General features: G+C 28.8%; 2 protein-coding genes across 2 annotated transcripts; both read right to left on the bottom strand.

Annotated features, from left to right (window-relative positions):
- Nucleotides 1-3,592: 3,592 nt before the first annotated feature.
- Nucleotides 3,593-4,143, bottom strand: LOC113871531 (late embryogenesis abundant protein 1). The gene is made up of 3 exons (XM_027508622.1): nt 4,032-4,143; nt 3,809-3,943; nt 3,593-3,673 (listed from the first exon to the last, which is right to left on the bottom strand). The coding sequence occupies exons 1-3, from the start codon at nt 4,071-4,073 to the stop codon at nt 3,593-3,595; spliced, it is 258 nt and encodes an 85-aa protein (XP_027364423.1). The 5' UTR covers nt 4,074-4,143.
- An 11,297-nt stretch (nt 4,144-15,440) lies between these two features.
- Nucleotides 15,441-16,810, bottom strand: LOC113873103 (probable DNA double-strand break repair Rad50 ATPase). The gene is made up of 2 exons (XM_027511082.1): nt 16,206-16,810; nt 15,441-15,875 (listed from the first exon to the last, which is right to left on the bottom strand). Exons 1-2 carry the CDS (start codon nt 16,642-16,644, stop codon nt 15,634-15,636), a joined length of 681 nt encoding a protein of 226 aa, XP_027366883.1. The 5' UTR covers nt 16,645-16,810; the 3' UTR covers nt 15,441-15,633.
- Nucleotides 16,811-26,028: the final 9,218 nt, after the last annotated feature.

Genomic DNA, 26,028 nt, shown 5'->3' with positions numbered 1-26,028 from the left:
AATAGGAAAAAAAAATTATTGTAACATTTTAAATTTAATTTCAAATAACAAATTTCACAAAATGGGAGAAATAAAATTTCATTCAAAATGGTTTTCCATGCATAATTCATTAAAATATTTCAAAATAAAGATGGATTTCAACTTGCATCAAATCATTGTTATAGGACTAATTCAATTACATCAGAGTTCAAATAAATTTCTAGTCCTATAACAGTTTCATCTATCCTTCACTGAGCCTGATGCTGATCGTCTTAGTCACCTAAAAAATAAACGTAAGAAGGAGTACTCTACTCTATCCAACACACATACAAACATAGAGACTCTTATTGCACATGCACATGTATTCTAACATATTCTACTCAAGTATCACAAACAACACTCATCATACATTCCATTTCAAATTACAACCGATATGTTCACTGCACCAACAACATTTCACACACGTGCGCTCACTGCACGTAGCCACACTCAATGTGGCACTGTATTCACAGTTTCACACCATGGATGGTCATCGGTTACCCCTACCTCACAGATACAACATGTGCAGTCACAAGTTGCTCGGTAAAAGTGTTGGTCAAAGGTCTAGTCAGGAGGAGAGTGTGCGGCCTGTGGTGCACTCACGCTCACTGTTGGTGTCACAACCACTCTCTCTTTCCCAAGGTATTTCTATTGTCTCCATCTTCCACACCTCTAGTGTATCGCTGAACCATTCATAGCACATTTACAACTACCTTTAACATGCCTTTTCACACACATTTCAACCACATATAGTCCCACATTCATTCACATTACACGGTATAAATACCCACATTTATTCGCGTTACATTTAACGCACAGCAATCCCATACACACAACATTTTCAACATAAGCCACATTCATCAATTTATTTCATTATACACATTATTCAACATTCATTACACTATATTCTATTCAATCTTTCCACTACAATCTCACTACAATCAATCAGTTCCATTAAACACTCGCATTCAAAATCATCCACATTACAATACATAGCCAAACAACGGATTTAAAGACATGAGAGATAGGGTAGAGTCCCCTTACCTCAAATAGAAGACCCACACATGAATTAACAATGGAAAAGACTCCTCACTCGAACTTCATCCTAATTACATGGAAGAATCCCATGAGAACCAAGGAAAACCGAGAAAATAGAGAATGGGGTCAAAAAACCAAAAGCCTAGCCAGGAAAACTTACCTCTAAACGCCCCAAACGTGAATCCAACCATCAATCTTACTCTCAAATGGCTATGGAGACAATTTAATCGGTGAAATAGGATTTGAGATTGAGAGAATCGTGAAGGGAGGGAAGGAGAGATGTAAAATAATTCATTCTTTCAAACCCTAACCCCTCAAGTACCCCTCTGGTCGCACCTCGCTGCAACGACACCCTCTCTTGCTACAGTGAAAATCTCAGAGAAAATTGCACTCTGGTTTCTGCATAATCTTGCTACAGCGAGATCCTCTCGCTACAGCGAGACTGCATCCAGAAATGCACCCCTCACTGCCGCTTTCTCGCTGCAGCGAGGGACCTCTCGCTACAGCGAAAACACCCTATACCATATTTCAAACAGTCCAATATGATAAATCTTGATCTACAATCAGCATTCACATGTATCATACACACACATATACATCACCATTCATTATTCATCACTATCACATTCACATCAACTCATCACGCACTCAAGTGCACATTCCAACATACATTCATATATATATATATATATATATATATATATATATATATATATATATATATAATATTATAAAATTCAGAGTGTTACATTTATCAATTCTCTATTTAAACAATGGAATGAGCATCTAATACAACTTTAGTTTCAGGAAGCTTCATCTAAAAATAATTAAAAATCTTACTATACAATGGTTTAATATTTTATCTTATCATTCAATCGTAAATTATAGTTATTATTACAAATTATTAATTTTTATAATAACTACTTTAAATATTATTACCAAGATTATTTTTAATTGATTGTCAACATAAATTTACGTTGATTTCTTATTAAAATTTAAAAATTTATAAGAATTTTTTAAAAATTGCAAGTAGCATTTTTTTTGTACTTAATTCTTTTTCATTTTTTAAAAAATTGCCATTTGACGAATTTTGAATCCCATATTTTCATAATTCATTTGAAAAACTATATTTTGGCTTATATGTTTTTCAAATCTTATATATAAGAAATTAATCCGATTCTCGTTTTTTTTTTAATTTAATATAGTAATAATATTATGTTAAATTTTTTAATAAAAAGTATTATTTATTAATTTCTTAGCACAAGTTTATTCTAACTTGTCGGTGAAGGGTGCTATTTATCATATGTGTGTGTGATTTTAGTAGCTCAAGACAAAAGAGCAAATAAAATTGTGCAGAAAGCTTAGCCCTAAAGCAAGAAAACAAAAAGAAGCTATGTTTTATTACAACGGAAATTGGCTTTTCTTAAACCAAGCACCAAAATTAATACACGCTTGATTTGCATACCAACTAGGAAAAAACAAGACCCTCTAACAGCAAAGAAACAATACTCCTCTAAGATATGTACAAGAATTATAGATGTAAGTGAATGTCATATGACAAAATTATGAGTCGATCATGGTTGTAAAGAGTGATCATTGATCCTTAGTAGAGTTTTATAGGTAGAGTTATTAATATAAAAAAAATGTACTTATAATTTTAAATATTTGTTTAAATCTTGAATAAATATGGAATATTTTCATTATGAAGTTATGATGTTACAGCTAGAATCTCAAACTTTGTTGGTATAGTTATGTTTTATTTAAAAAGTAGCACTAATTAAATAAAAATTCAAATACATGTTATAAAAATTATTAAAAATATTAAATTTTATAATAAATCATACCTTATTTAAATTACATTTCACAAGTCAATTTTTTATTTTTTTTAAATACAAATGCATTTTAAAAATAATACAAAGAGATAAATAGAAAATAATATAACTATAATATGTTTGCAATTTTGGTTTAATTGAGTTTTTTTTTAATGTTAAAAAACTGAACTAAATTGTATAAGAAAATACGTATCACATTGCAAAAATTTAATTATTGCGACTCTTATTTCTTTTATGAATTTAATAAGAATGCGTATCACGTTGTATAAATTTGTTTACAATTATCTAATCATAAATTATCATGTGATTAATAATTATTAATTTTATGAGGATTATTTTAATAATCATACTTAAGATGATGACTGTGATTTAATTGTGAACGTAAATTTACACGGGCGTCAAAATTATTTTATTATTATTATTTTGTCAGTCCTTGGAAGGACTTTCGAATCAATTAAGGAATCCGAAAAATTGAATGGATGCTTTAGAAAAACAAATGAAAAGCAAGAAATTAAAAACAGAAAGAAGTTGTTTTATTACATCTGAAATTGGGCTTTTCTTAAACAAAGCACTGAAAAGAAGATTAAGGAAGAGCCTCTAAAAATAAAAACAAAGAAGAATATATATTTATTCTTTCCTTCCATTGGAATTGGAGGAGTAGCTAGACACGTTGACAAATGAACCATGAACCATGATCATGATCTCTAGTTTTTCTTGTCCATTCCAAGTGTGTGCTTCACACTCTCCACAGCACCTTGAGCCATGTTCTTCACTTGCTCCCCAGTCTACAAAATCACCATTAAATGTTACATTTGTTTATATAATCAAGTAACTGTTTAGAACTTTTCATTCAGTCAAAATTTTGTAAAGAAAAAATTGTCCCAAAATAGTGATATAATATTGAGAAATGAATTAGCAACCTGTTGGAGAAAACCAGCAGCTTCATCCTTGTTTTGTTGAGCTGTTTGTCCTGTCGTGTTAGCAGCTGCATGAGCCTTGTCTGCTGCTGCCGCGGCTGAATCCTTTGCAGATTGCATCATATTTTCTGCGTTGGCCTAATCAATCATAATATAAGATTATTGATTAACATATATTTCTTCAATTTTGGAAGATCATAGAAAGTGTAAATGTGTTCTTCATCACCTGAGTTTGGCCTGCATTGAAGTTTTGTTGGGCACTAGACATGTTGGTAGGATTTGAAAAGATGAGTTACAAGTACAATTGGTGTTAATTGGTGGGTCTTATTGATCTTGTTCATAGGGTATATATATAGTGTTTTGGTATGCTCCCAAATGTGAGAGATGCTTCGAAATAGGATCACTCCATTAACGATGGGCGCATATTTCTGCTTCTGAATTGGGTTCTCATTGAATATATGTGAGCCTCTACCTTGAGACAATCACGCATCTCCAAGTTTTATTATTATTGTTACTATCAGGCTTGATTTTAAATTAATACCTAAATTCGTGTCTTAGAAAAAAATTACATATCCTACCTGTCATATATTGATAAAATTCAAAATTATAATACCTCAATTGTTATATTAATAAAAGCTATTATAAAATAATCATTTTAAAAATCTTACGTATCCTATATTTTAATTAATTAATAATATAAAAAATTTTACGCTAAAAATATATCAAAATTAAAGTCTAATATTAACAAAATTGTAAGAATGGAGGTATGAAGAAAATGTGCATTATTTAATTATATGAAATTAGGGCATTAACTGATATGACGTGTAAGAAAAAAAAATATTACTAATGGCTATTTGTTTCTCCTTTTTAAATACAGTTTTCAGTTTTTAAAATTAAAAAACTTAAAAATTTGTTTGTTAATTCAAGTTTTAAAAATTATTTTTAAAAGTAATTTTAATTTTAATTTTTATAACTAAAATCTAGAATAACTCTAAGGTGTTTTTATTTTTAATTTCTGATTTCTCTCTTTAAAAGTTTGAAAATGCAAAAAATTTAATTTTCATTAATGGTACTTCTGTAAATTAAGTAAAAAAGGAAAATAAATATTGGGTTAGGGCTCACAACATCAACATCCCTGTGACTCTTAAACTATTGACATCATTAGAAAACTGTTGACATCCTCATTACTCTTAAATTATTGATATCCTTACATTATCAAGTATCTCATGAGAATGGTAAAAGAAAGACAAATCATGAAATAAATTTGATAAATACTCAAGGTTTTTTTTTTTTTTACTTTTCTATCTTAGATTTCTTTTTCACCATTGTGATTTGGATATAGATTTAAATTTGTACTTAAATTCTTACTTGTTGCTGATTTAAAATTTTTGTTATCTTTAATTTCTATTTCAAAAGTTAGATTAGGTCCCCTTTATTTGTTAAGACCAGCCTATGCCATTTTCTAAAAGAAAACTTGTTCTTAGCTTTGTAAGACAAGATTAGAACAATAACTAAAAACAAGATAAAAATTTGGTATTCACAATCTTACGTAAACCATACTCAAATAACACAATAAATAGTATTGTGTTGCTTGATATTATCTATAATTTATTTTTAGTTAGACATAAAATTTCACTAGAGATATATAAACTAAGCTCATACAAGATATTTGTCACTTCATATTAGAAAAATAAATATTAAGAATTAATAAAAATAAGACAAAAAAAATTGAGTACATGTTTGTAAGTAAGAATCTTAATCTAAATTTAAATCAACAATGGTGAAAAAGAAATTTAAGATAAGTAAAAGAATAGATTTGAGTGCTTATCAAATTAATGACTTTGTTCTTCTTTTACCATTTTTATGACATATTTGATGGTATTAGGAGAGTGTCGATGATTTAAGAGTCGTGTTGATAGTTTAAGAGCTGTGAGAGTGTTAACGGAGTTGTAAAATTGTAGATAATTTGATGGTGTTGTGCCCTCCCAACATTTATTTGCCTTTTTTATTTAATTTAATGAAAACGAAATTCTCCACATCTTCAAAGTTTTGGGGAAAGACATAAAAATTAAAAATAAAAACACCTTAAGAGTTATTTTAGATTTTAGCTTTAAAACTAAAAATAAAAAATTAATTTTAGAAATAGTTTTTAAAACTTAAATTAACAAAAAAAAATTTAATTTTAAATTTTAAAAATTGAAAATTATATTTAAAAAGGGGAAACGAACAGCACCTAACTATACACAAAACCAAGTAATTATTTTTTTCTCTTCAATTTCAATGCGCATATTTAGTTTAACTTCTACGTATATGAATCTGTCCTACACATAATGTTTATTTGGCAAAGCATTTATTGAAATACATACACACTATCCATACCCATCATAACATGCTAACAAGTCCATCTCAGCAAAAATAAAACTTTTTGATCTCAAAACAAGAGTACAAATGTATAAATAAAAAGTAATTTGAATAAAAGGACCTTTCCATTGTCGACGTTGTCATTGGCAATCATTCTAAACTTTGTCTCTTCCTTTTGTTTATTTATTCTATTTTAGCTAATAAAAACTTTGCTTTTTAATAAATGGACCTTTTAACGTAGAAATGTGAGTATGTGCTGCATTATTGGGCCGTTCTTAGACCATTAGTGGCTTCCCAATTTTAATGGAGACATGGAATATAAGGAGCAAGTTCAAACTTTGTTACATGCAAAAATCTCAATTCTATCCCCTTTTTCAACCCTTGCTCCCCTCCCCTTCACTAAAAGTTAAAATTAAAAAAATCTTGCTACGTGACCTAAAATAATTCTTGTTATAAAAATAAAAAACAAAATGAACGTGTAGCTATAAGTTATTTTTAGAATATGCTTTCTAATTTTAGAATTTAGTTTAATATTTTATGTTTATTTAATTTTGTCGTTTAATTATTAAATTATATATATATATATATATATATATATATACACTTTAAAGTAAAATATTTGTGCATTAGAGGACCTACTAAACTAGTTGCCTTTCACTCAAGTCCAAATCTTATATAATCAATAAAACATTAGTATATGAAATATGTAATATATTCTTGATTATTACTCTTTCATATCAAATCGATACAGACAAATATTTAGTATGTATAAAATTGGAAAAATAATATATTTTCTATTATTTTAGCTTATATATTTTTTACTCACAAAAAAAATTATATGTTTTTGAGAAAATAACAAACAGCTTTTATCTTTTAAGTATAATTCTCTTTAAATATTTTCTATTATTATTATTGCTACATAGTTGATAATAATATATTATTTGACCTATATTTTGGTATTGAATTCTCTCTTTTACGAGATGGTGGGTATTGATTTCTGATCATGAAGAGTCAGATTTACTGTGATTTTTATTCGTTTGAGCTTTTATTTGAAACATGTCTCTATTATTTTTATTTGAAATATATTTTTTCTTCCATCATAATAATAAAGGTTTTGTTAAGTATGTTTTTCTTTTTTATTTTCTTGAGTAAGTATTAATTTTTTCTCTTTGTATATGGGTTTTGAATTCTCCTTAAACTCTTTATAATAATATATGTTTTGCCTATAAAAAAAATAAGAGTTTTGTTAACATCAGTCCTTAAGACTGATGATAAGCAGCTAATAATAATAAAATTTTATTAAAAAAAACATTTATTATATTTTTATAACTTTAATACAATAATTATATATTTTTTTTATAAAATATTTTTATTTGTGGATACTTAAACTCAGTCCTAAGGACAGATTAACAAAACCCATAATAATAATGTCTTAAAAACATGTTTAACAAAATTATCATATAAGTTAGTTTAAAATTAAAAGGTAATAATTAGTAAAACTGACAAATATAAAATAACAAATAAAGTCATCATTGTTAAAGATATTAAAATTTTAAATTTAGTATTATATTCTTAAATATAAATTTTTAATTTTAGTTTATTTAAAATTAATTATCATCTTTAAATTAAGATAATAATTTTTCAATTTTACTTTCATTTAAAAATATTTGATTATAAAAAATAAGATTTAATGAATTTATTAATTTTTTTCAAAATATTACCAGTTAATTATTTTCTAAAATAATGAATGTAGTGATATTTTTTTTATTATTTGTGATTTTTTTCTTTTAGAAATATTAAAATAAATAATTATTTGGATTTAAAAATTTAAACAAATAAAAAGAAATACTTAAAAATAATAAAAAGACAATAATAAAATTACTTTTTGATAATATCTAAATATAAAAAATATAAATATAAATACCACTTGCGACATCCTTAATAAAATTTTCATAGTTTATCTTTATTTATATTATTTTGAAGGAAATTTAATGGAACTTGTTAAAGACTTGGAGAGTTAGAACATTATATAAATATATAACTATAGGCTAATAATATCAGCAAAATTTTAAAAGAAACTTTATCCGTAAAATTTAATTTATAACAAAGTAAAAATATGTTTCGTAACTCAATTTTATTGATAAAATTAAACTAAAATTTCACATTATATTTTGATATACATATTTTGAATTTACAGTACAAACAAAGTATTTTTCAATAAAACAAATTTCTGACTAAAATTGAATATAAAATAAAAATTCAAACATTTAATCAATAAATATTATATATAAAACTTGAACCATCGTTACAATAAGATTCATTGAAATGTAATAAGTTTTAAATAAAAACTAAATTAATTTAATTACATTTCTTAAAATAACTAATCCTAACAGAGTAGTTCTTTTCCTTATAGTCCCGTGTGAGTATAATGCTAGAACGGATCCATCTTCTTTAAAAAAAAATTGTGATTTGAAAGTGTTCGTAACTTGTAAGGGGTGAACTTTCTTGCCCAATAAATTCTTATTTTAATAATAAAATTTTAGTAATACAAAAAATATTTTTTAATACATTATGCGTCAAATATGAATTTATTTACAAAATTATTCTAATCAAACGGGGAATATTCACACATATTATTCATTACTTACTTAAATAAAATCTATTTCTCCTCAATCAATATGATCATTCAATTTCTCAACTCAAGTTACTTTAATTATTTCAACTCTGATGTATTCATCAAACAAGAGTCCTCTAAGTACTCATGGGCCTCTACATTGCTGCCAATATACTCTTCCTAGTTATGATGGACTTACGCTAGCATGGATAGTCGACGTTTACCGCCGCACACGGATAAAACGTGTGCTTTATTAGGCATTCATAACAAAGCTATAGTCAAGAGAATCAGTCAACAAATGAGTATGAGGCCTATGAATGCTCCATATTTTTCCAAATTGCCTCTGGACTCTATACCCCTAGTGTATCTCTGAACTATCCACGCGGTAACTCAAATATGACATATCACAATCATACTATTTCAATACATGTGTTACAGTTACACTAATCAATGTATTACAACATATGTATTATAATCTAACTCGTTGATGTATTACAACACATATACTATAATTGCATCAATCAGTGTCTTTGTGGCATATATATCAATTAGTTCCTTTTTCTCTTTTCTTACACTTTCTCAACATTTTTCACATATCACACCTTTCATCATATTTCATCAATTTCCACTAATAACACATTTTTCCTCAATTTCTTTTACTTTACACTTTCTTAGCAATTTACATATGTTCACATAGATTTCATTAATAGCTTTCATTATCCATCAAGTTTCCTTTATCTCTTTTACCTTATTCATTTCATTACCTCATATCCAAAGTACATGCCTTCCTACTTCATCTAGTTCATATATATATAATACAATATGTTTTATCATTTAAAGATAGCCAACCAATTTCACCCGACACTCAACTTCCTAATCAAACATACAATGATAAAATAAGAAAGCATATTATCACAAGGATAATACGTACGTCGAAGGTCGGATACCTCCAAACTCAAACCAATTGCGCATTTCATTAGTATTTTACTGGAGATCACACTCTTTTGATCTTAATAAAAATTGTCTAACCTGAGATTTAATCTTTTCCTGGCAAACTTATTATATTCAACACCAATTCACACCATGAAACTGTTCATTCATAATCATCATTGAATAAATTATGGAACTTCTCAAAAATGGATTTTCTTTACAATTCTTACTATAAATCTTTACTGAGATAAAAATACATATAGGTTTATCCATAAATCCATTTCGTTTTATATTATACTTTTAGGAAAAAAACTTTAGATTTACTTTTCAAAATAGATATTTCAAATTTCTCATGCTGAATATACAGTTAGAACTTAAGGTTTAACGTCAGCTCTCCTTACTTAGAAATAGATCCCTAAGGCTAGGTTCTTCGTGAGCTCTGGAGAGAATTTTCATGTTTTTACTGGAAATACTACCCAAAAACTAGAGTTCTTCTTAAATTGCATGATAGAGTACTATTATAAAGAGAGGAAACAGAGAAATAGAAATGAGATTCAAGAACTAAGCTCCTAAGACTTACTTGGATTCGAGTGAAAAAGACTTGAAGCTCAAATTTGAGAGAGATTTTGAGTTATAGGAGGCTTTCCCTAAGAAGGGAGAAGGAGAGAACGAAGAGAATTGAGAGTGAGAAATGATTTTGGAGAAAAATAAAATTTCTCAATGTGAACTCCCTTAAATACCCTTCAAACTCGTGCATTCTCGTTTGAGCAAACGGACTTTCGCTTGAGCAAACGAACTCTCGCTTGAGCGAGATCATTCTAGCCTGAGTGATCTCCTTCTTGCTTCAGTGAAAAAACTAGATAATGATTTTCCAGCCTCTTTTTGATATTCTTGCCTAGGCAAGAGGTATTCTTGCTTGAGCGAGAATGGTTCTAAAGAGTTCTAAGATTTTACTACGAGGTTGCTTAGGCAAGACCCCTTCTCGCCTGGGCGAGTCACACTCTCGCCTAAGTGAGATCCTCTCTCACAAATTGTCATTGTTAAGTTTTTGTATAAATAATTATAGAAATACATTGAGGGTATAAAGTTTGGAGATGATTTGGGAAATTTGGGAGAAATAAAGGTAGTAAATGTTGTTAGCACATAAATTAATGAAAGCGAAAGCATCACATACCTCACATTCATTTTCTGACTAAACTCCTAACTATACTTTTACTACAGGGCCATATAACGCACATGTTGTATCTGTATGTGGTAGTTAACCGACGACTATTGATACTGGTGTACGTCCTTTATGACTAGGAAAAATATGTTAACAACAATTTAGGGTCCGTGAGTACTGCAAGTACTGATAAATGATGGATCCATCAAAATTGAAATAATCAAATTGACATGAATTCAAGAATTGTATAATTGGATTTGGCTGTGTGTGAAATTTTATGTCTTTGTTACTATTGGATGAAAATTTATAAATGAATTATCTTGTTTTAGTATATACTGTATTAGATAATATTTTCTGCATTATTTAAAAATGAAGAAATAAAAAAAATAAAACAAGACTAATACGTCCTAGAATCATATTCTCAATTACGTTGTAAGGAAGAGATACTCTATTAAGATTTAAATTATTTTAAGTATTGTAATAATTTTAATTAAGCTTCCATTAAAAACTGGAAAAGATTATATTTTAATTGTTAATCCAGTTAATAGTCATAGTAGTAAAAACTGGAAAATCAATTTTCTCAACAAATTGATCTTCTGCAACTTCAGATTCATTATTTTCCTCAAGTTGCGAAAGAATAATTTGATGAATTTGTTGTTGTTCTTTGATCTCGCGAGTCTCCTTCTTGAGATTGTTAATTTCAATATAAAGATCTTGCATAGTGGTTGGTTTTATGTTAGAATTATTTTATGATATTTTGAAAATACTGGTTATATCAAACTTGTTTGTGGTAAAAAGTTCTTTTGGTTTTTGCCTTATTTCTAAAACATCTTTAAACTTACTAAGAAAGTCTTTTCTTTCTTGATTATCAGGAATAGAATTAATGGCTTCGAAAAGAAGATCTTGCTCTTTTGTTAAAACATTGATTTCTGGAGTTTCATCACTATCAGAAGAAGATACTTGATCATCTTGTTGAATTTGATTGATATCCTCACTTGACTCTTTAACATAATCATCAGAAGATTTAATAAGAAGGTTATTAATTTGATCTTCTATGGAAGGATCAAGGTTAAGGTTACTGATTTTCTTCTTGAGTCTACAATATTTACTGATATAGCCAGGTTTACTGCAATTGTAATAGGTTACACCTATTCTGGGTTTCTTAGGATATGTTTGGGAATGACATCTTCCCCAGTTTTCTTATAGGATTTTCTATTGTACTTTCTTTTGTAAAGTTTCCTATTGGGTTCTACAACATCTTTCTTAGGAACTTGTTTTTTCTTTTTGGTTGAGCAAGAAGGTAGGTCAAATTGTTCACAAAAAGATCCTAAATCTTTTTTATTTATAGCTCTTTCCTTGGCTAGTTGTCTCTGAAGTTTCTCTTCTTGACAAGTTTTCAGAGCTAATTGAGTAATGATATCATAAGGAATTTCTCCATTTGTAGAATGATTTTGGAGCTTCCTTCTAACTACATCTCTGAAAGATTTGGGAAGACGACCTAAGAATTTTTCTTTCCAAAATGGTTGTTGGCTGTCTTCTCTAGTATAAACTCTAGACATAAAGGTGTCTTTATACAACTTATAGTCATCTAGGGTTCTACACTTAAGGTTGGATAATAATTCAGCTGATCTATCTCTCTATAAAGATGGATCTCTTAAAAAATGTTAGGATATGGTGTATAGGAGTGTATACACCGCATCATGAAGTTGCTCATCATTATTAACAATGACATTTCCTTTATTATCAATTTTAACTGTAGAGAGAATATTTTCTCTATTAGTTTCAGTGAGATAGTTATTCCACTAATCATTGAGCTAACCAACAATAAGAATATGGACAATGGTTTCTTCATTATAATTATAATTAGTGAAGTATCTCATGGGTACAATAGACATGTGTTGTAATTTAGAGATGACATTATATTCAGAAAGTCTATTTATATTTCAAATATAGATTTCATTAGCATTGAAACTTTGAATATTAATATATATATATATATATACCAGATAAATGTTTAAAATGTTATTTAAATTTTTAATTTGATAAAAATTTATATTGTGAAGATCAACCTTCATTTCTAATATGATAAGACATGTGCGAAGTTTCAAAATTTTATTAACTTCTATTAGTTTTAGATTTATATAAATGTAAAATTTTCTAAATTATCCATATTATTTAGTCATTTTAATTAAATTTTATTGAAATTTATATATATATATATAACAAAAAAAATATTTAAATGAGAAAGAGCATTATACAAACACTATGTCATTTTGTATATTTTGAAATGATTATTTGTAGAGCAAAACAATATATTTGTTTTTAAAAATACTTTAGAGAGATTAATATGTAAATAATTTAAAAGTGACTTTAAATAGTAATTAGTATGCAACTGCTTTTTAAATATTTTAAAAAATGATTATATATTAATTTTAACTTATTTAATATTTTAAGCGATATTTAAAAATTTTAAATAAAAATACTTATTAAAATTATTTAAATTATTTTTTAAAACAATGCAGAACTACTCTTTAATATTTGATTTTCTTGCAGTGAAATAGCGCTAAAATTCTATGATTGAAGATAAATCTAAAGAATCAAGAGTAAAATTGAAACAGCAAGATTAGAGATAGAGTATATTTTGTTTTCTTTTAAAAAGTAGTTTTCTACAAATTATATTTCCCATTTTACTGTTCTAACACGTCATCATGTGTCTACCTTTCCGTAACAAGAAGCTAAATGACAAGGGAAAGACCCAAAGTAATATGAGTGCAGAGTCGAGTTTTGTTTGGTCACTTCAAGGCTAACTAATTAATTTGTTGGTTTGGTGATCTTGTTTTACAGTCACTTATTACTTTTCACTTTGTTTTGTTTGCTTTCTATATCTCTTTCCTTCCATTCATGTAACCCCTAAATATTTCACTTATGAACTACGTATTATTTCGTTTTATGGGTGAAAAATTGAATCTGAAACAGTGTCTTGCACTGCACTGATGCATCATTAAGCATACAACTTTTTCTTCACTTTTTTCATTCTTTCTTTACTTTTTAATTGGATGTTAGCAGAAAACGGTCACAACAAGCCGATAGATAGAAAATGTTGAAACCCGAACAGAAGGGGGAAAAAATTCAACTTTTGCATTAAAATTGCTTTATATTGACATAAAGTAACTGCAATAATGGTTTAGATTCCCCGTATGGGACCTGAATGCAAGGGAAGTTTGTTGTTTTGTGATACAAGAGTTTATGCCCCCACAATGAAAAGGAAATGATGGGATAGCAGCTTGTTACCATGAACATGTTAAGATCTTAATCAAAACACACTTTCTGTGATTACCCTTTCTCTCTTTCTATCTTTTTCCTTATTAGTTATTATGCCTTCTATAAACTGGAATTAATATTTATGAAGATGAATGAAAAAACCTTTTTCAATAGATATAATTATATTAATTATGAAAAAGTTACCTGAGATGAAGATAACTATAATTTATATTCGTTTTTGTAGGTTTTATTCCCTCCGTGTTATCCTTTTAAACATAAATTACATAAAAGTTTATAAAAAAAAGTGAAAAGTATATTTTAAATTTATATAATATAATACAATATAATATATTTTTCATAAATTTTTATATAATTCTTATTACTATTTGACGATGACACGATATGTGTATTTAGTTATACGATATTAGCTATTATTTTAAGATATATGTATGATAATATATATATATATATATATATAATTATTTTATCAATGAGTAGTAATATAAAATAATTTAAATATCTTAAAATTTATGAAGATTAAAATTAAAAAAGTAAAAATTAAAATTAAATTTAATCGTATTTATAGAAACTAAAAATCATATATTACCCAAAATTGATATTAAGGACATTTAGAATACAATTGTCCTAAGAATTCAATAATGAAATTCATTTTAGGCTAAAATAAGATTTTGATCTCTGTTACTATTTTTTAAATTAATATTTACTTTTTTAAAAGAGTTAAAAAAATAACCTCTATTAGAAATTAAATACTAACAAAATTTAACTTTTATTTATTAAAAGCTTTTTTAAGTTTGAATCAGGTTTTATTTTTTCTATATTTTTTTTCATTGAAAATGGACATTATAATTGAATCAAATATTTCATCGTACATATTATTGAATATTCTTTTTCATTTTGCTAATTCACTACTGGTTTGTATCTGCGATTTTGTTTATTTACTTAATCTGGTTATTTTGAAACTTGTTTTAGGCTTTTGGTAGAATGAAATTACATTGCATGGCGAGTGATAGAGGGTGCATAGAGTCAAAGGGGAACCAACTTAGGGAATGTGACGATTCACTGGGTAGGTGGCCACCCCACCATTTTGCCTTTGAAGAGAGAGATAAGCCAAATACAATGAATAGAACAGAAACTTCTTTTAGAAATGAACTTTGTTTGAATCTACATAATGAAAGGAAAAATAAAAACCATTTCTTTCTATCTTTCCTTCACTAGTCCTAAGACCTGGCATATTCAGTAACTAAGCTTTGTCCACAAGGAAAAATTGCTAATCTTCCTCTCCATGTTTTCATGTTTTCTTTTTCTTTTCTTTTTGACTTGATTATTTTTATGCAGGCAAAGGAGGAGTGGGGAAAATAAAAAGGAAAATAAATAGGTGCTGTTGCAAGATACAAGCCAACCCAGTATAAATAATACATACTCAACCACATTGTTCAATTTTGGTTGTGAAACCAAGTGTTTATGCACCATATTTGCATGTCATTTTCCCAATTTGGTTTTCAAGAGCTTCTCTTTTGTTTGAATTGAATTCTTCTTGCCATTCATGATTCTCAAGCTTTGCCTTAACAAGTCAAACTCCCTCTCCTTTTTGTACTTTTCTTTCTCCATTGAAACTAATTGAGCTTTTAAGACCTTGATGGTTTCTTCCTTTTCTTGAACTTCCCTCTTCAGATTTTCCATTTGAATGTCATTCTCCTCTGCTTTCCAATACAGACCATCCCCTGTGAAACACATAGCCAAAAACAAATAAGCCCAACCAAATCAAAACAACAAACACATTTGCTTCAAACTCAACCTTATGTTGTCAGAATATATTAACGAGTATCATCAATATTTCTGAAGAACAAGGAATACATAATAACCAAACCATTTAACATCTTAATTGGATTATTTATTTAGAGAAAGGCAAGGAATTGAACCCCACCAGCCACAAACTACTTTTCAATGATCATAAATAGCACAAGGCAAGACACCAATAATACTTGTTCTACAAATTATGATTTTATTCATGAGTACAAAAAGTAGAGAGAGAGAGAGAGAGAGAGAGAGACCATCATATGTCCTCTGAATGAGGTCATCAAGCTCAGCCTTAATTGCAAGATAAAGTTGCTTCCACTTCTCAACAGCTTCATCTCTCCTTGCTCTTTCCTCCTTCATTTGCTCAACCAAGAGTTTAGTTCCCATCAATTCCCACTCTTTCTCACAATTCTTCTCCATCATTCCAACTTCCATCTCTCTGATCTTCTCATCCTTCTCTTCCACCATTTTCCTCAACTGCTTCACTTCCTCTCTCAGCCTCTTCCCCTCTTGCTTCCAATCTGCCTCCTTAAAAGTAAACACCATTATGTCTCTCTCATAGCTCCTACTCTCCTTCTCCCTCTCGCACATCATCTCCTTTATTTCCTCTTGCAAAACTCTCACTTTCTCCTTCAAATTCCTTACACATTTTTCAGCACACTTCCTCTCACTCTTGCCAACAGTGCCACCCATCTGTATGTTTTTGTGGCTGTTCAACTAATTAGCTATAAAAAGTGTTGAAGGGTGTTTGTGAATTGTTCTTACAGTGAGGGTGAGAGTGAGAGAAGAAGAGATAATAATGAAGGGGGATGGATGGCATAAAACTAGGCTCCTGACACTGATAGAAAACGCACCAAGAATTTTGGGCTATTTTATGAAGCTCAGATAAGGGTCTTAGTTGTACTTATAATTCAATAATGGAAGAGGGTGAATTGAGGCTCGTGAATAGCACTTGCTAAGTAAGATTTTACACTTGATGTGTACACACCACATGTTCTCGCTCCAATTATAAATAGGAACTCACATATTCACATGCAAATATTTCTCGGGAGCGTGGGGTATATTTATGACCCTCAATAATTATTGACTAATTCTAATAAGTCTTATTTCAATTTGTATCTTTATCACCAAATAATGCAAGGCTCAACATGAGCATGCCTGCACAGGATCCCTTCCCGCAAGGATAGTCGAGAATTTATAAGATAAATGTTAGTTAATGTCTTGAGAATAATGACGAAAGAATTAAAAGTAAAATGTTTTTATTTTTAATGTATTTTCTAATAAAAAATTATTGTCTATTTTTTAACTAAACCCCTCAAATACTGGTTAACAAGAACTCAATAATATATAATTCTCGTGAAGTGCTGCGAGATCTTATTAAAAATAATCATATAGTTTATCTTGGATAATAAATTCAGTGACAAGAAAGCAAGAAAAGGAAAAAGAAAAAAGAAAACTGCTTGAGCTTACTATGTGACAATTTGTGCAAACCAAAAGTCAATTTCAATCCAATTGACAAAGTGAGAAGACTGATGGATGCTTAGGCTTTTAAATGGAGAAAATTTACTATAATTATTAGTAAGGAATAGAAAAATGTTTTCCCGAAGAATAGAATAAAGCCTGTCCCATGAGTCACATGAGTAACACTTAAACCCCACAGATATATTTTGAAGGAGAAAAGACAACATTAATTAAACTAGGAAAATAAACATTGGAACAACTGTCAAATTGTCACGCATACATAAATATATGTAACACATGTTGTTATAGCAGTTTGCTAGAAACCCCTGATGGTCCATACCAACAATAGGGAAATAATAGATTATGCCTACAAACAAGGGTAGTCAAGGGAAGCACATTCAGAGTGTGACAACAATATTCTCAAACTAAGCCTTAACCATCATGGAATAACACCCTATTTTTGCAGGAATTGATTGTCTTTTGGTTCCATAGAAACAAAATTTCAATGCGTGAACTTTGTATTATTTCCCTATACGACATTATATATCATGTTGGTACAAAAACATTAATAATGGTTTGTGGATGCCACCTTTGGATTCCCTGCTTGAAAAGGACTTGTAGAATTCCTGCTATTATAGCCTTGTAGTCTAGTTTTTCCCTTGAAGGTTCAATCTCATTAAATTGCCTTGTGTTTACTTCATCCTCTTTGGTATGGCATTTAAATGTTACAATAGTTACTGTCCTCTGTCCATATCCGTATATGTGCCCATGCTGTGACCAAATCAAGATGAAAAGTAAGCTCTCTAATTGCAAATTAACATGATTAAAATGTGTGAAAAGAGAAAATTAAATGGAGCTTTGACAATGATTTCAATTCACTATCGTTTGTTGGATTTTGGCTTTGAATAATGATGCACTGAATAGTTGTTAGGTTGGGTGCATTGAAAATTATTTTACACAAGATTACCATCCAGCTCGTAAATTAGTAAATAGGAGCTATTTAACTCTGAAAAAAGTAACTAATGCTTTATGAGTATTTATTATGTAATTAAAGTCATTTTTTTTGTCAAGAGTATTTATAATTTTAATGTATTTTCAACATAATTTTAAATAAAAATATATTAATTATATTTTTAATCAGTGCATTTAAAACACTGCTTGTAAGGATTCTTTAATTTAAAGACAAAGTATAAGTACACCTTTTATGTGTTTTTCAAACTTTTTAAATTTAAATTAATTTTTATTACAATAAAAAAATGAAATATAACTCCAATTTTAATTAAAAAAAAATAAAAACAAGTAAAAATTTGCACTTAAATTGTATCTTTAACTTAACCATTAATACAGCTGTGTGAGAATTTTGCTGCCCAATTAAATTAAAATAAAACAAGAGTACATTCTGAAGTAGTAATTCTTAACTCAAGTCAAATTAATCGGATAACTAAGGTAACGTGCACATAAGTATAATTTTAGGCAAAAGAAAAAAGATGATATTTATTTATCGATGAGAATTTGGAACCAAAAACTGCAATTTAGTAATATAATATGCGATCAAACTTAAAAAAGAATGAGTTTAAACTATTTCATTCCGTAAAATTATTACCTTTTCCGATTGTCACCATCCGGCGTTTCTTTAAATTGAACTTTTAGGAATTATTAATTATTACAATTATTTAACAAAATATTTCAATTTTTTGTTGTCTGGACTTTTTCTATTGCAAAAAATTTATTCGAAAGTTTCTATTAATTTTTTTTTTGAATTATATTTCTTTTGAGAAATTAGCAGACTAACCATACCAAATTAGTACATTTGCAAACAGAATAAAAAAATAATTATATTGAAAATTTACACTTTTACTGAACCCAATTTTTTTATGAACGACATTATATAAAGCAAAGAAACTAAAGCTACAAATACTATTATAAAAAAGTGGAGAAAGAAAAAAATTGATTATAAAGTCAATCATGAAGTATGCATCATTCACTTTCTGCAGATTATGAAATGTGTCATCGTATAAAACTTGTCTATAATTATAAAAGTAAAGTTTTTTTTTTTTTGGACTGAGAAATCTTGCACAAAATCTATAGAAATGTTAGTCCAAAAATATTTAGGAATAAGTAAAGCAATATATAAACCATGTAGCATGACTTTAAACTTAGCTAATGATGAGAACTAATAAGGAAGAAAGATGAAGAAGGGAGTAAACAAAGAGAAGGATCTCTTACAAGGATTTGAAAGTCCTAAAACAAAAACAAAAATAAAGAAAGTCAAAGAAACCCTATATTATATGGTAACAACTATGTTCAAGGCATCTAATATTGTGAAAGAGAAGAAACAAAGGCTGAATTCTTGTGTTCTAATTGAAGATTAATTATGAAGATTGGGCTTAGTTCAATCTTTATTTTTAGTATTATTTTGAGTCAAAATTTTATGTTTTAATTAAATAGTTTATTATGTTTTAGGTTAATGGATTGGGCCACATTATTAATTAAGTCTCTTTAAAAAAGCCTTTTAGGTTTTCACTTTTTATTATATATATTCATTTAAAACTCATTAGGAGAGAACTTTAGTTTTGAATAAGAATAAGAATTGAGGGTTATCTCTTTGAGAGAACTTTTGTGCCTCTTAGGGTTCTTGGAAAGAACCACAACTTGAATCTTATCAAAGGTTTCTCACACTCTTGTGACAATTCTACATTGAGCTTATCATATTTCTATCTTTTTAAATTTTTCTTATTTGTTGCATTCAAATCCTATTTTTCATTCTAATTATCTCACAATTGTATTTTAAAACGTCATCTTTCACCTCATTTTGTTAATGTCAAATTTTTTAGGGTGAGATATACCTTTTTTATAACACAAATTTGTTTCTTACCTTAATTCAACTAACTCAAGGATAGATCCATCAATTTTACATCATTTGGTATCAAAGCTTAGATCCTAATCAATTTTTCTTTCTACACAGTTTTATTGTTAATTTTCTCTTTTTTCTTTCACCTTTGTTAAGGTATTCTCCTTATTTTAGGACAAAAAAAAAGAGAAATAAATCTAAAAAAAAATAATCTTGCAAGTAATTCATGTGCAATGTAAGTATTAAAACTAATAATTTATATTGTCTCAATTATTTCATTTCTTAATTATCTTGTTTGACTTTCTATTTTGAGTGTGTTTATTTCTTTCTTTTAACTTCTATTACTTGTCTTTAATATTTTTATTAAAAATATATAGTTTAATATTAATATATTTAATTTGTAATATTTTATTATTTTTAATAAAAATTATATATAATTTTTTATAATATAACTATACATTAAAAACAAGTTTTATTTTAAATAAAAAAATGTTAGTTTAACGAGAATGGTTAACATTTATGTACAATATTTAAAAATTAAATTACATTATGCCATTATAATTTCTCAAATACATGACATATATTTAGATAGGTATATGAAACATATTTTAAATGTGCATATTTATCATGCATAATTTTATTTTATTTTATAAATTAATACATATTTATCACATAATTATTGTCTAGACCATAGTTATTCTTTATTGAAGACAATCTTATTCAAGTGAGACTATTATGATCAACAAAGTTCTATTAATTTTTAATGTTCTTAAAATTTATTATTCAATTATAACCTTTTAATCAAACTATAACTAATATACAAAGGAAATTACTCATACACTTATCAATTGAATGGTGAACAAACTAAGGGAGTCAATACAATTGTAGGTGATATGTTGTGATTGCCGTAATAACTAACTTATCTAGAGGTAAATGTCTCATTTTACTAAAGAAAATATACTTTCAATTAGTAAGTTTATGTTGAATTTTCTCCGCAATAAAGTCAAAGTGTTTTCTTTTCACTCTACTTGATATCATTGGAAAGCCCTAGATATATCAAGAAAAGAAGTAAAATGAATACCTTAGATAGAGATGAACTTGGCTTGTTTCTGACCATTGATACTAGTCTAACCATAAGCTCAAGATTTTATCAAGTTAACTTTCAGACTAGACCCAACACTAAACCTATCAAGAATTTTCTTTATAATTCTGATTTGACAGCTTTTGGCTTTGGTAAATAAAATGACATCATTAGCAAAAAGTAGATGGGATATAACTAGGCCATTTTTGCTAACCCTAACTCGTTGCCACTAATTATTTCTCACAATCTTTTATAGCAAGAGCTAACATCTCTCTATACACAAAAGGAAGAGATATGGAGGGAGTGAATCACCTTAGAGTCCACAATTTGGAGAAAATGAAGGAAGCTTATTCCCATTCCATAAAATATTCATGGATGGGGTAGTAACATAGTGCATAAGAAGAGCCACTATGTTATTTGAAAACTCAAAGTTTAGGATGGTACGCCTTAAGAATCCCTAATCAATGTGATCGTAAGCCTTTTCTAGGTCTAATTTAAAGGAAACATCTCCTTTCTCCTCTTTAACTTATGCATAACATAAATGATTTCCTATAAAATAATTGTATTATCCATAGTGCCCCAGCTTGGGAAGACATTACTATGAAGAGGCCTAATAAAGTCATTAAGAATATGTCTCAACCTATTAATAAGTACCTTTGTAATGATTTTGTAAAGGACATTGCAAAGGTTAATAGGTCGTAATTCCTTGAAATTACTAGGATGATCCACTTTTAGGATGAGAGAGATAAAAGTCTTTGAGAGCTTGCTATCAAAAGTGTCATTCTCAAAAGGATCATTAACTAGTTTGCTTATATCACTACTTATTTCATGTCAGTATTGTTTGTAGAAGATTGTTTGAAACTCATCAGGCCTAGGAGCCTTGTAGGGGTGCATAACATGGAAAGTTAGGGAGACTTCTGTTGTTATAGACTGCTTCAAATTGAAAGCATCCTCATGTGTGATTGTTGAGATATTATCTAGATGAAATGTTGCATTTTTACATAAGAGTGACTGCAAAAAGGATTCATAAAGAACTAAGTTTCTTCCTGTAAAATAAAATTATCAAAACACCATATGTTATTAGGAAGAATGAGACCATGAATTATATTTTTTCTTCTTTCAATCATAGTTTAGGCATGAAAAAAATAAGGTGTTACAATCCCCAAGCTTAATCCAATTCTCTTTGGACTTTGGGTATCATAGGAGTTCCTTCTAAAAAAGAACTTTGTTATACTCATATTGTAGTTGCCTTTTGAGATGAGTGAGCTAAGCTTAGTCAACCAATCTTAACCGCTTTTGAATCTCCTTAAAAAGAACTTCTTAACCAAGGTAGATTTGTCACACATCTGTCTAATTTTTTTGAAAGAATGCATTGACCATTATGATTTCTATACTAAATAAATATACAACCTGATGAAGGAATATTGGTTAAGTCACACTCATCAAGTCTGATATTAAATGCTAGAGCCTTGTTGTATGAATAAATCTCACCTTTTTGCTCAAAAGGGAATTGTACCTTATTGAAGTTTCTAATCAACACCCATGGGGTAGAAAAATTAGCATGAACACTCCTTAAGGTTATCCACCTCTCTTCTTTTTTGGTGGCCACAAGCTAGCATAAACACAACAGTGTTATTCTTTGTCCATTACTCCTATTTTAATGGTAATAAAATGAGGTCAATATGAGTGACCATAAGGCTAAACTGGTTATTTTCTTGAGGAAGAATCCATAAACTACTTAAGTGTCTTAGGCCTCAACTATTGAGATTGATAAATAACTTACTTTCCTCTAAAATTGATAAGTTTTAGTGAATTTAATGTGAGTCTCACAAAGAAAAAGTATTGAGGGTTGGTATCTAATAATAAGATCCTTGACATACATTTGTTCCATCCTGTTACCAGCTCCTCCAATATTTCAGAAAAGGATTGAAAGTTCTTTAAATTCTAACATCATGACAAGATGAGTCGTGAGAAAATGGGATTTAAGCATTAAGAGGTGTATCCCTCACCACTTCCATCATAAGCTCCTCTTTATTTCTTATAATCTATCTTAGAATTATGGTGTTTGTCAATTATGTCTCTAAAAATTTGAAACAATTTTTTGGTCAAGTTCTATGTTCATGGCTTGACCTCCATCAAGTGCTAAACCGTTACTAAGTTGACTCAGTAAGTTGGGGTTAGTCGTTTTTGCATGGGCATGCAAATGCCCTTTGCATGTGATCCTATCACACTCTTGGAATGTGGACCTACAAATTTGGCTTGTTGAGGGCCTAGTACTTGTTGCCCCTTCATCCTCTTTTTCCCACAGCCAATGGTACAAAAATCACTACTTTGTTTTTATTTTTTCTATTAGTATTATTATTATTACTAGATTTGAAAATTTTGACTTGTAGGTCATCATTCTTTTGAGAGACTAACATTAGAAGCCCCAAAATAGCCTTTCTTTTTCCTTTTTTTCCTTTGCAAGCTCTTTGTGACTTATTCCACCTTTCTTCGGTCCAACTATTTTCAGGTTAGTTTTTTTTTCCTGCTTGGTAGCCACAAAACACTCTCCATGTACCTCATTATCATCCTTATTTTTTGCAACCATTATAATAGCATGATTGTCCCTCTTTATGATTTTCTCATTATCATTATTATCTTCATTATTTGCAATCATTCCAGTTTCCATGTTTTCCCCTGGTTGTACCGTTCTATTAACCATTTAATTCACTATCTTTAGTGGGGTAATGGAGTCAGTGCAATTACTTATATGGTGGCCATAACACTCGCATTGAAAATAGATCACGTGGAGCCCCTCATATTCTACCTGATATCAGTGACATTTTAACCAAACCTTGTCCATCACTAGTTGAATTAAATCCAACTCCACACAAATCTTAACAAACTTTTGGGGTTCCATATTCAACATATTCTTGTCAACACGAACAGGTGTGCCTACCACAAAAGTCATTGTCAAGAGAAAGCTTTCATCATAAAAAATCAAATTTAGACCTAAAAAAAGATTCAATGCCAACGTACGAGGGACTTTGGCGAACATGAAAATAAACTATGGAAACTAATTCATGACAATGAGGTAGTGATAAAAAGTTATCCAAGACCCTTCATTGATCATTATCTCTTTATCAGCGTAATGGTTGAATTTGACCATATAAAATCTATTGGCCACATCTATGATGTAAGTGTCCTCAATAAGCTTCCACAACCACTCCAAATAGTCCTTCATTACATTAAATTCCATGATTTTCTCTAGCAACTTAATTATTAAGGCATCCTCTCATGGCTGGCATAGTTCACGAAACACTTCTTCATCAATATAGATCTTTTGTAACATGTAACGCCCCATATTTTTGTAATAATATTTTGATATATTAATGATAGATGCTTTCTATACTTGGTCCTACATTATAATTCATGAATGATAAGTGATACTTTTTAGCTATTCATTGAGAGAATTTACTATTATTAAGTTCATTTTATTCATATTTCAGGAAAAAGGATCAAGAAGTGAAAGCTTAAAAAATGTTGGGAATTGGAACAAGAAAAGAACCAGAGATATACACGAGCAAGTACACACTTGTATATATGAACGCATATATCACTAGTCGCGTTAATTGAAAGGCATCATCTAAACCAAAAATGTACACGGTCAAAGTACATGATTGTGTACATGGGCACGTACTTTTCAAAAAAGCTTTGAAGGGTAATTGCTAGAAATCAGAGATGTACACGGCCAAAGTACATGGCCGTGTACTTGAGCGTGTACTTTCACGTGCGTCAGAATTTAAACTTTTGCGAGAAGATGAGCCTTAGGACGATTCATATAAAAGGGAACACTTGACACAGAAACCTAGAGGAGGCAGTTCTAGGGAAAGAAGAAGTCAGTAATGACTAGAGAATGGAATTAAACTCTTTAATTTCTCTCTTTTGTAATTATAGTTTCTACATGTTTAGATTCTAATTTTCCTTTGAGTATCTAGACGTAATGAATCCTATGTGACCAAACCTTTTGGAACTCTTCTTAATACTATTTCATGTTTTCTTCTCTTGGGTTTAATTAAATAGTATCAATTGTCTTCCATCTTGTTTTCTTGTTTGAATTTGAGTAAAATTCCTGCATGAAATTAACATTACTCAATTAAAGGGACTTGAATGTATTTCTAGAGAGAGAAAGACGTAAGTTTTCTGTATTAGGAATAACCCTAATTATGAAATTCATAATAAACTTAATGCAACCTAGGGATATTAATTAAGGAAGAGATTCCGATTGATCAATCGAGAGTTAGGAATCATTATCCTTGAGAAAGGTATTGGTTTAATTCAGAATTTCCTGCAGCGATAAGGGATTAGAACTAAGTAGTTAAAGGAGAATTTCAGTTATTTGGATACTTAGGAGGATTTACAATCTAGATACTCGCTTATTTCTCTTGAATACACTTAGTCATACTTTTCTATATTTTATTATCATAAGAAATTTGTTTCGTTTAATTTATTATTCTCTTATTTCAACAATTTTATCAACATAATTTCTCTCTCATATTTATTAACAATTGGGTAATTAAGGAAGTAATTCTTAAAAACAGTCCTTGTGGATACGACACTTGGTACTCTATTTTTCACAATATTACTCTGACAATGGGTACACTTGCCCAGTGATCAATTTTTACACACCAATTAATATAAA

Source organism: Abrus precatorius, unplaced genomic scaffold (genome assembly GCF_003935025.1).
Source record: "Abrus precatorius isolate BTA unplaced genomic scaffold, Abrus_2018 Scaffold7, whole genome shotgun sequence".
In the NCBI taxonomy this organism is placed as follows: domain Eukaryota; kingdom Viridiplantae; phylum Streptophyta; class Magnoliopsida; order Fabales; family Fabaceae; genus Abrus; species Abrus precatorius.
This window is presented reverse-complemented; position numbering and strand designations above follow the sequence as displayed.

What these genes read in the sequence shown, in the direction of transcription:
- LOC113873103 (XM_027511082.1), bottom strand. Translation starts at nt 16,644, where the DNA reads ATGGGTGGCACTGTTGGCAAGAGTGAGAGGAAGTGTGCTGAAAAATGT. An exon ending in CATTCAGAGGACATATGATG is followed by an intron (nt 15,876 to 16,205) that starts GTCTCTCTCTCT and finishes TGTGTTTCACAG; the next exon opens with GGGATGGTCTGTATTGGAAA.
- LOC113871531 (XM_027508622.1), bottom strand. Translation starts at nt 4,073, where the DNA reads ATGTCTAGTGCCCAACAAAACTTCAATGCAGGCCAAACTCAG. An exon ending in TCAATGCAGGCCAAACTCAG is followed by an intron (nt 3,944 to 4,031) that starts GTGATGAAGAAC and finishes ATGATTGATTAG; the next exon opens with GCCAACGCAGAAAATATGAT. An exon ending in CTGCTGGTTTTCTCCAACAG is followed by an intron (nt 3,674 to 3,808) that starts GTTGCTAATTCA and finishes GTGATTTTGTAG; the next exon opens with ACTGGGGAGCAAGTGAAGAA.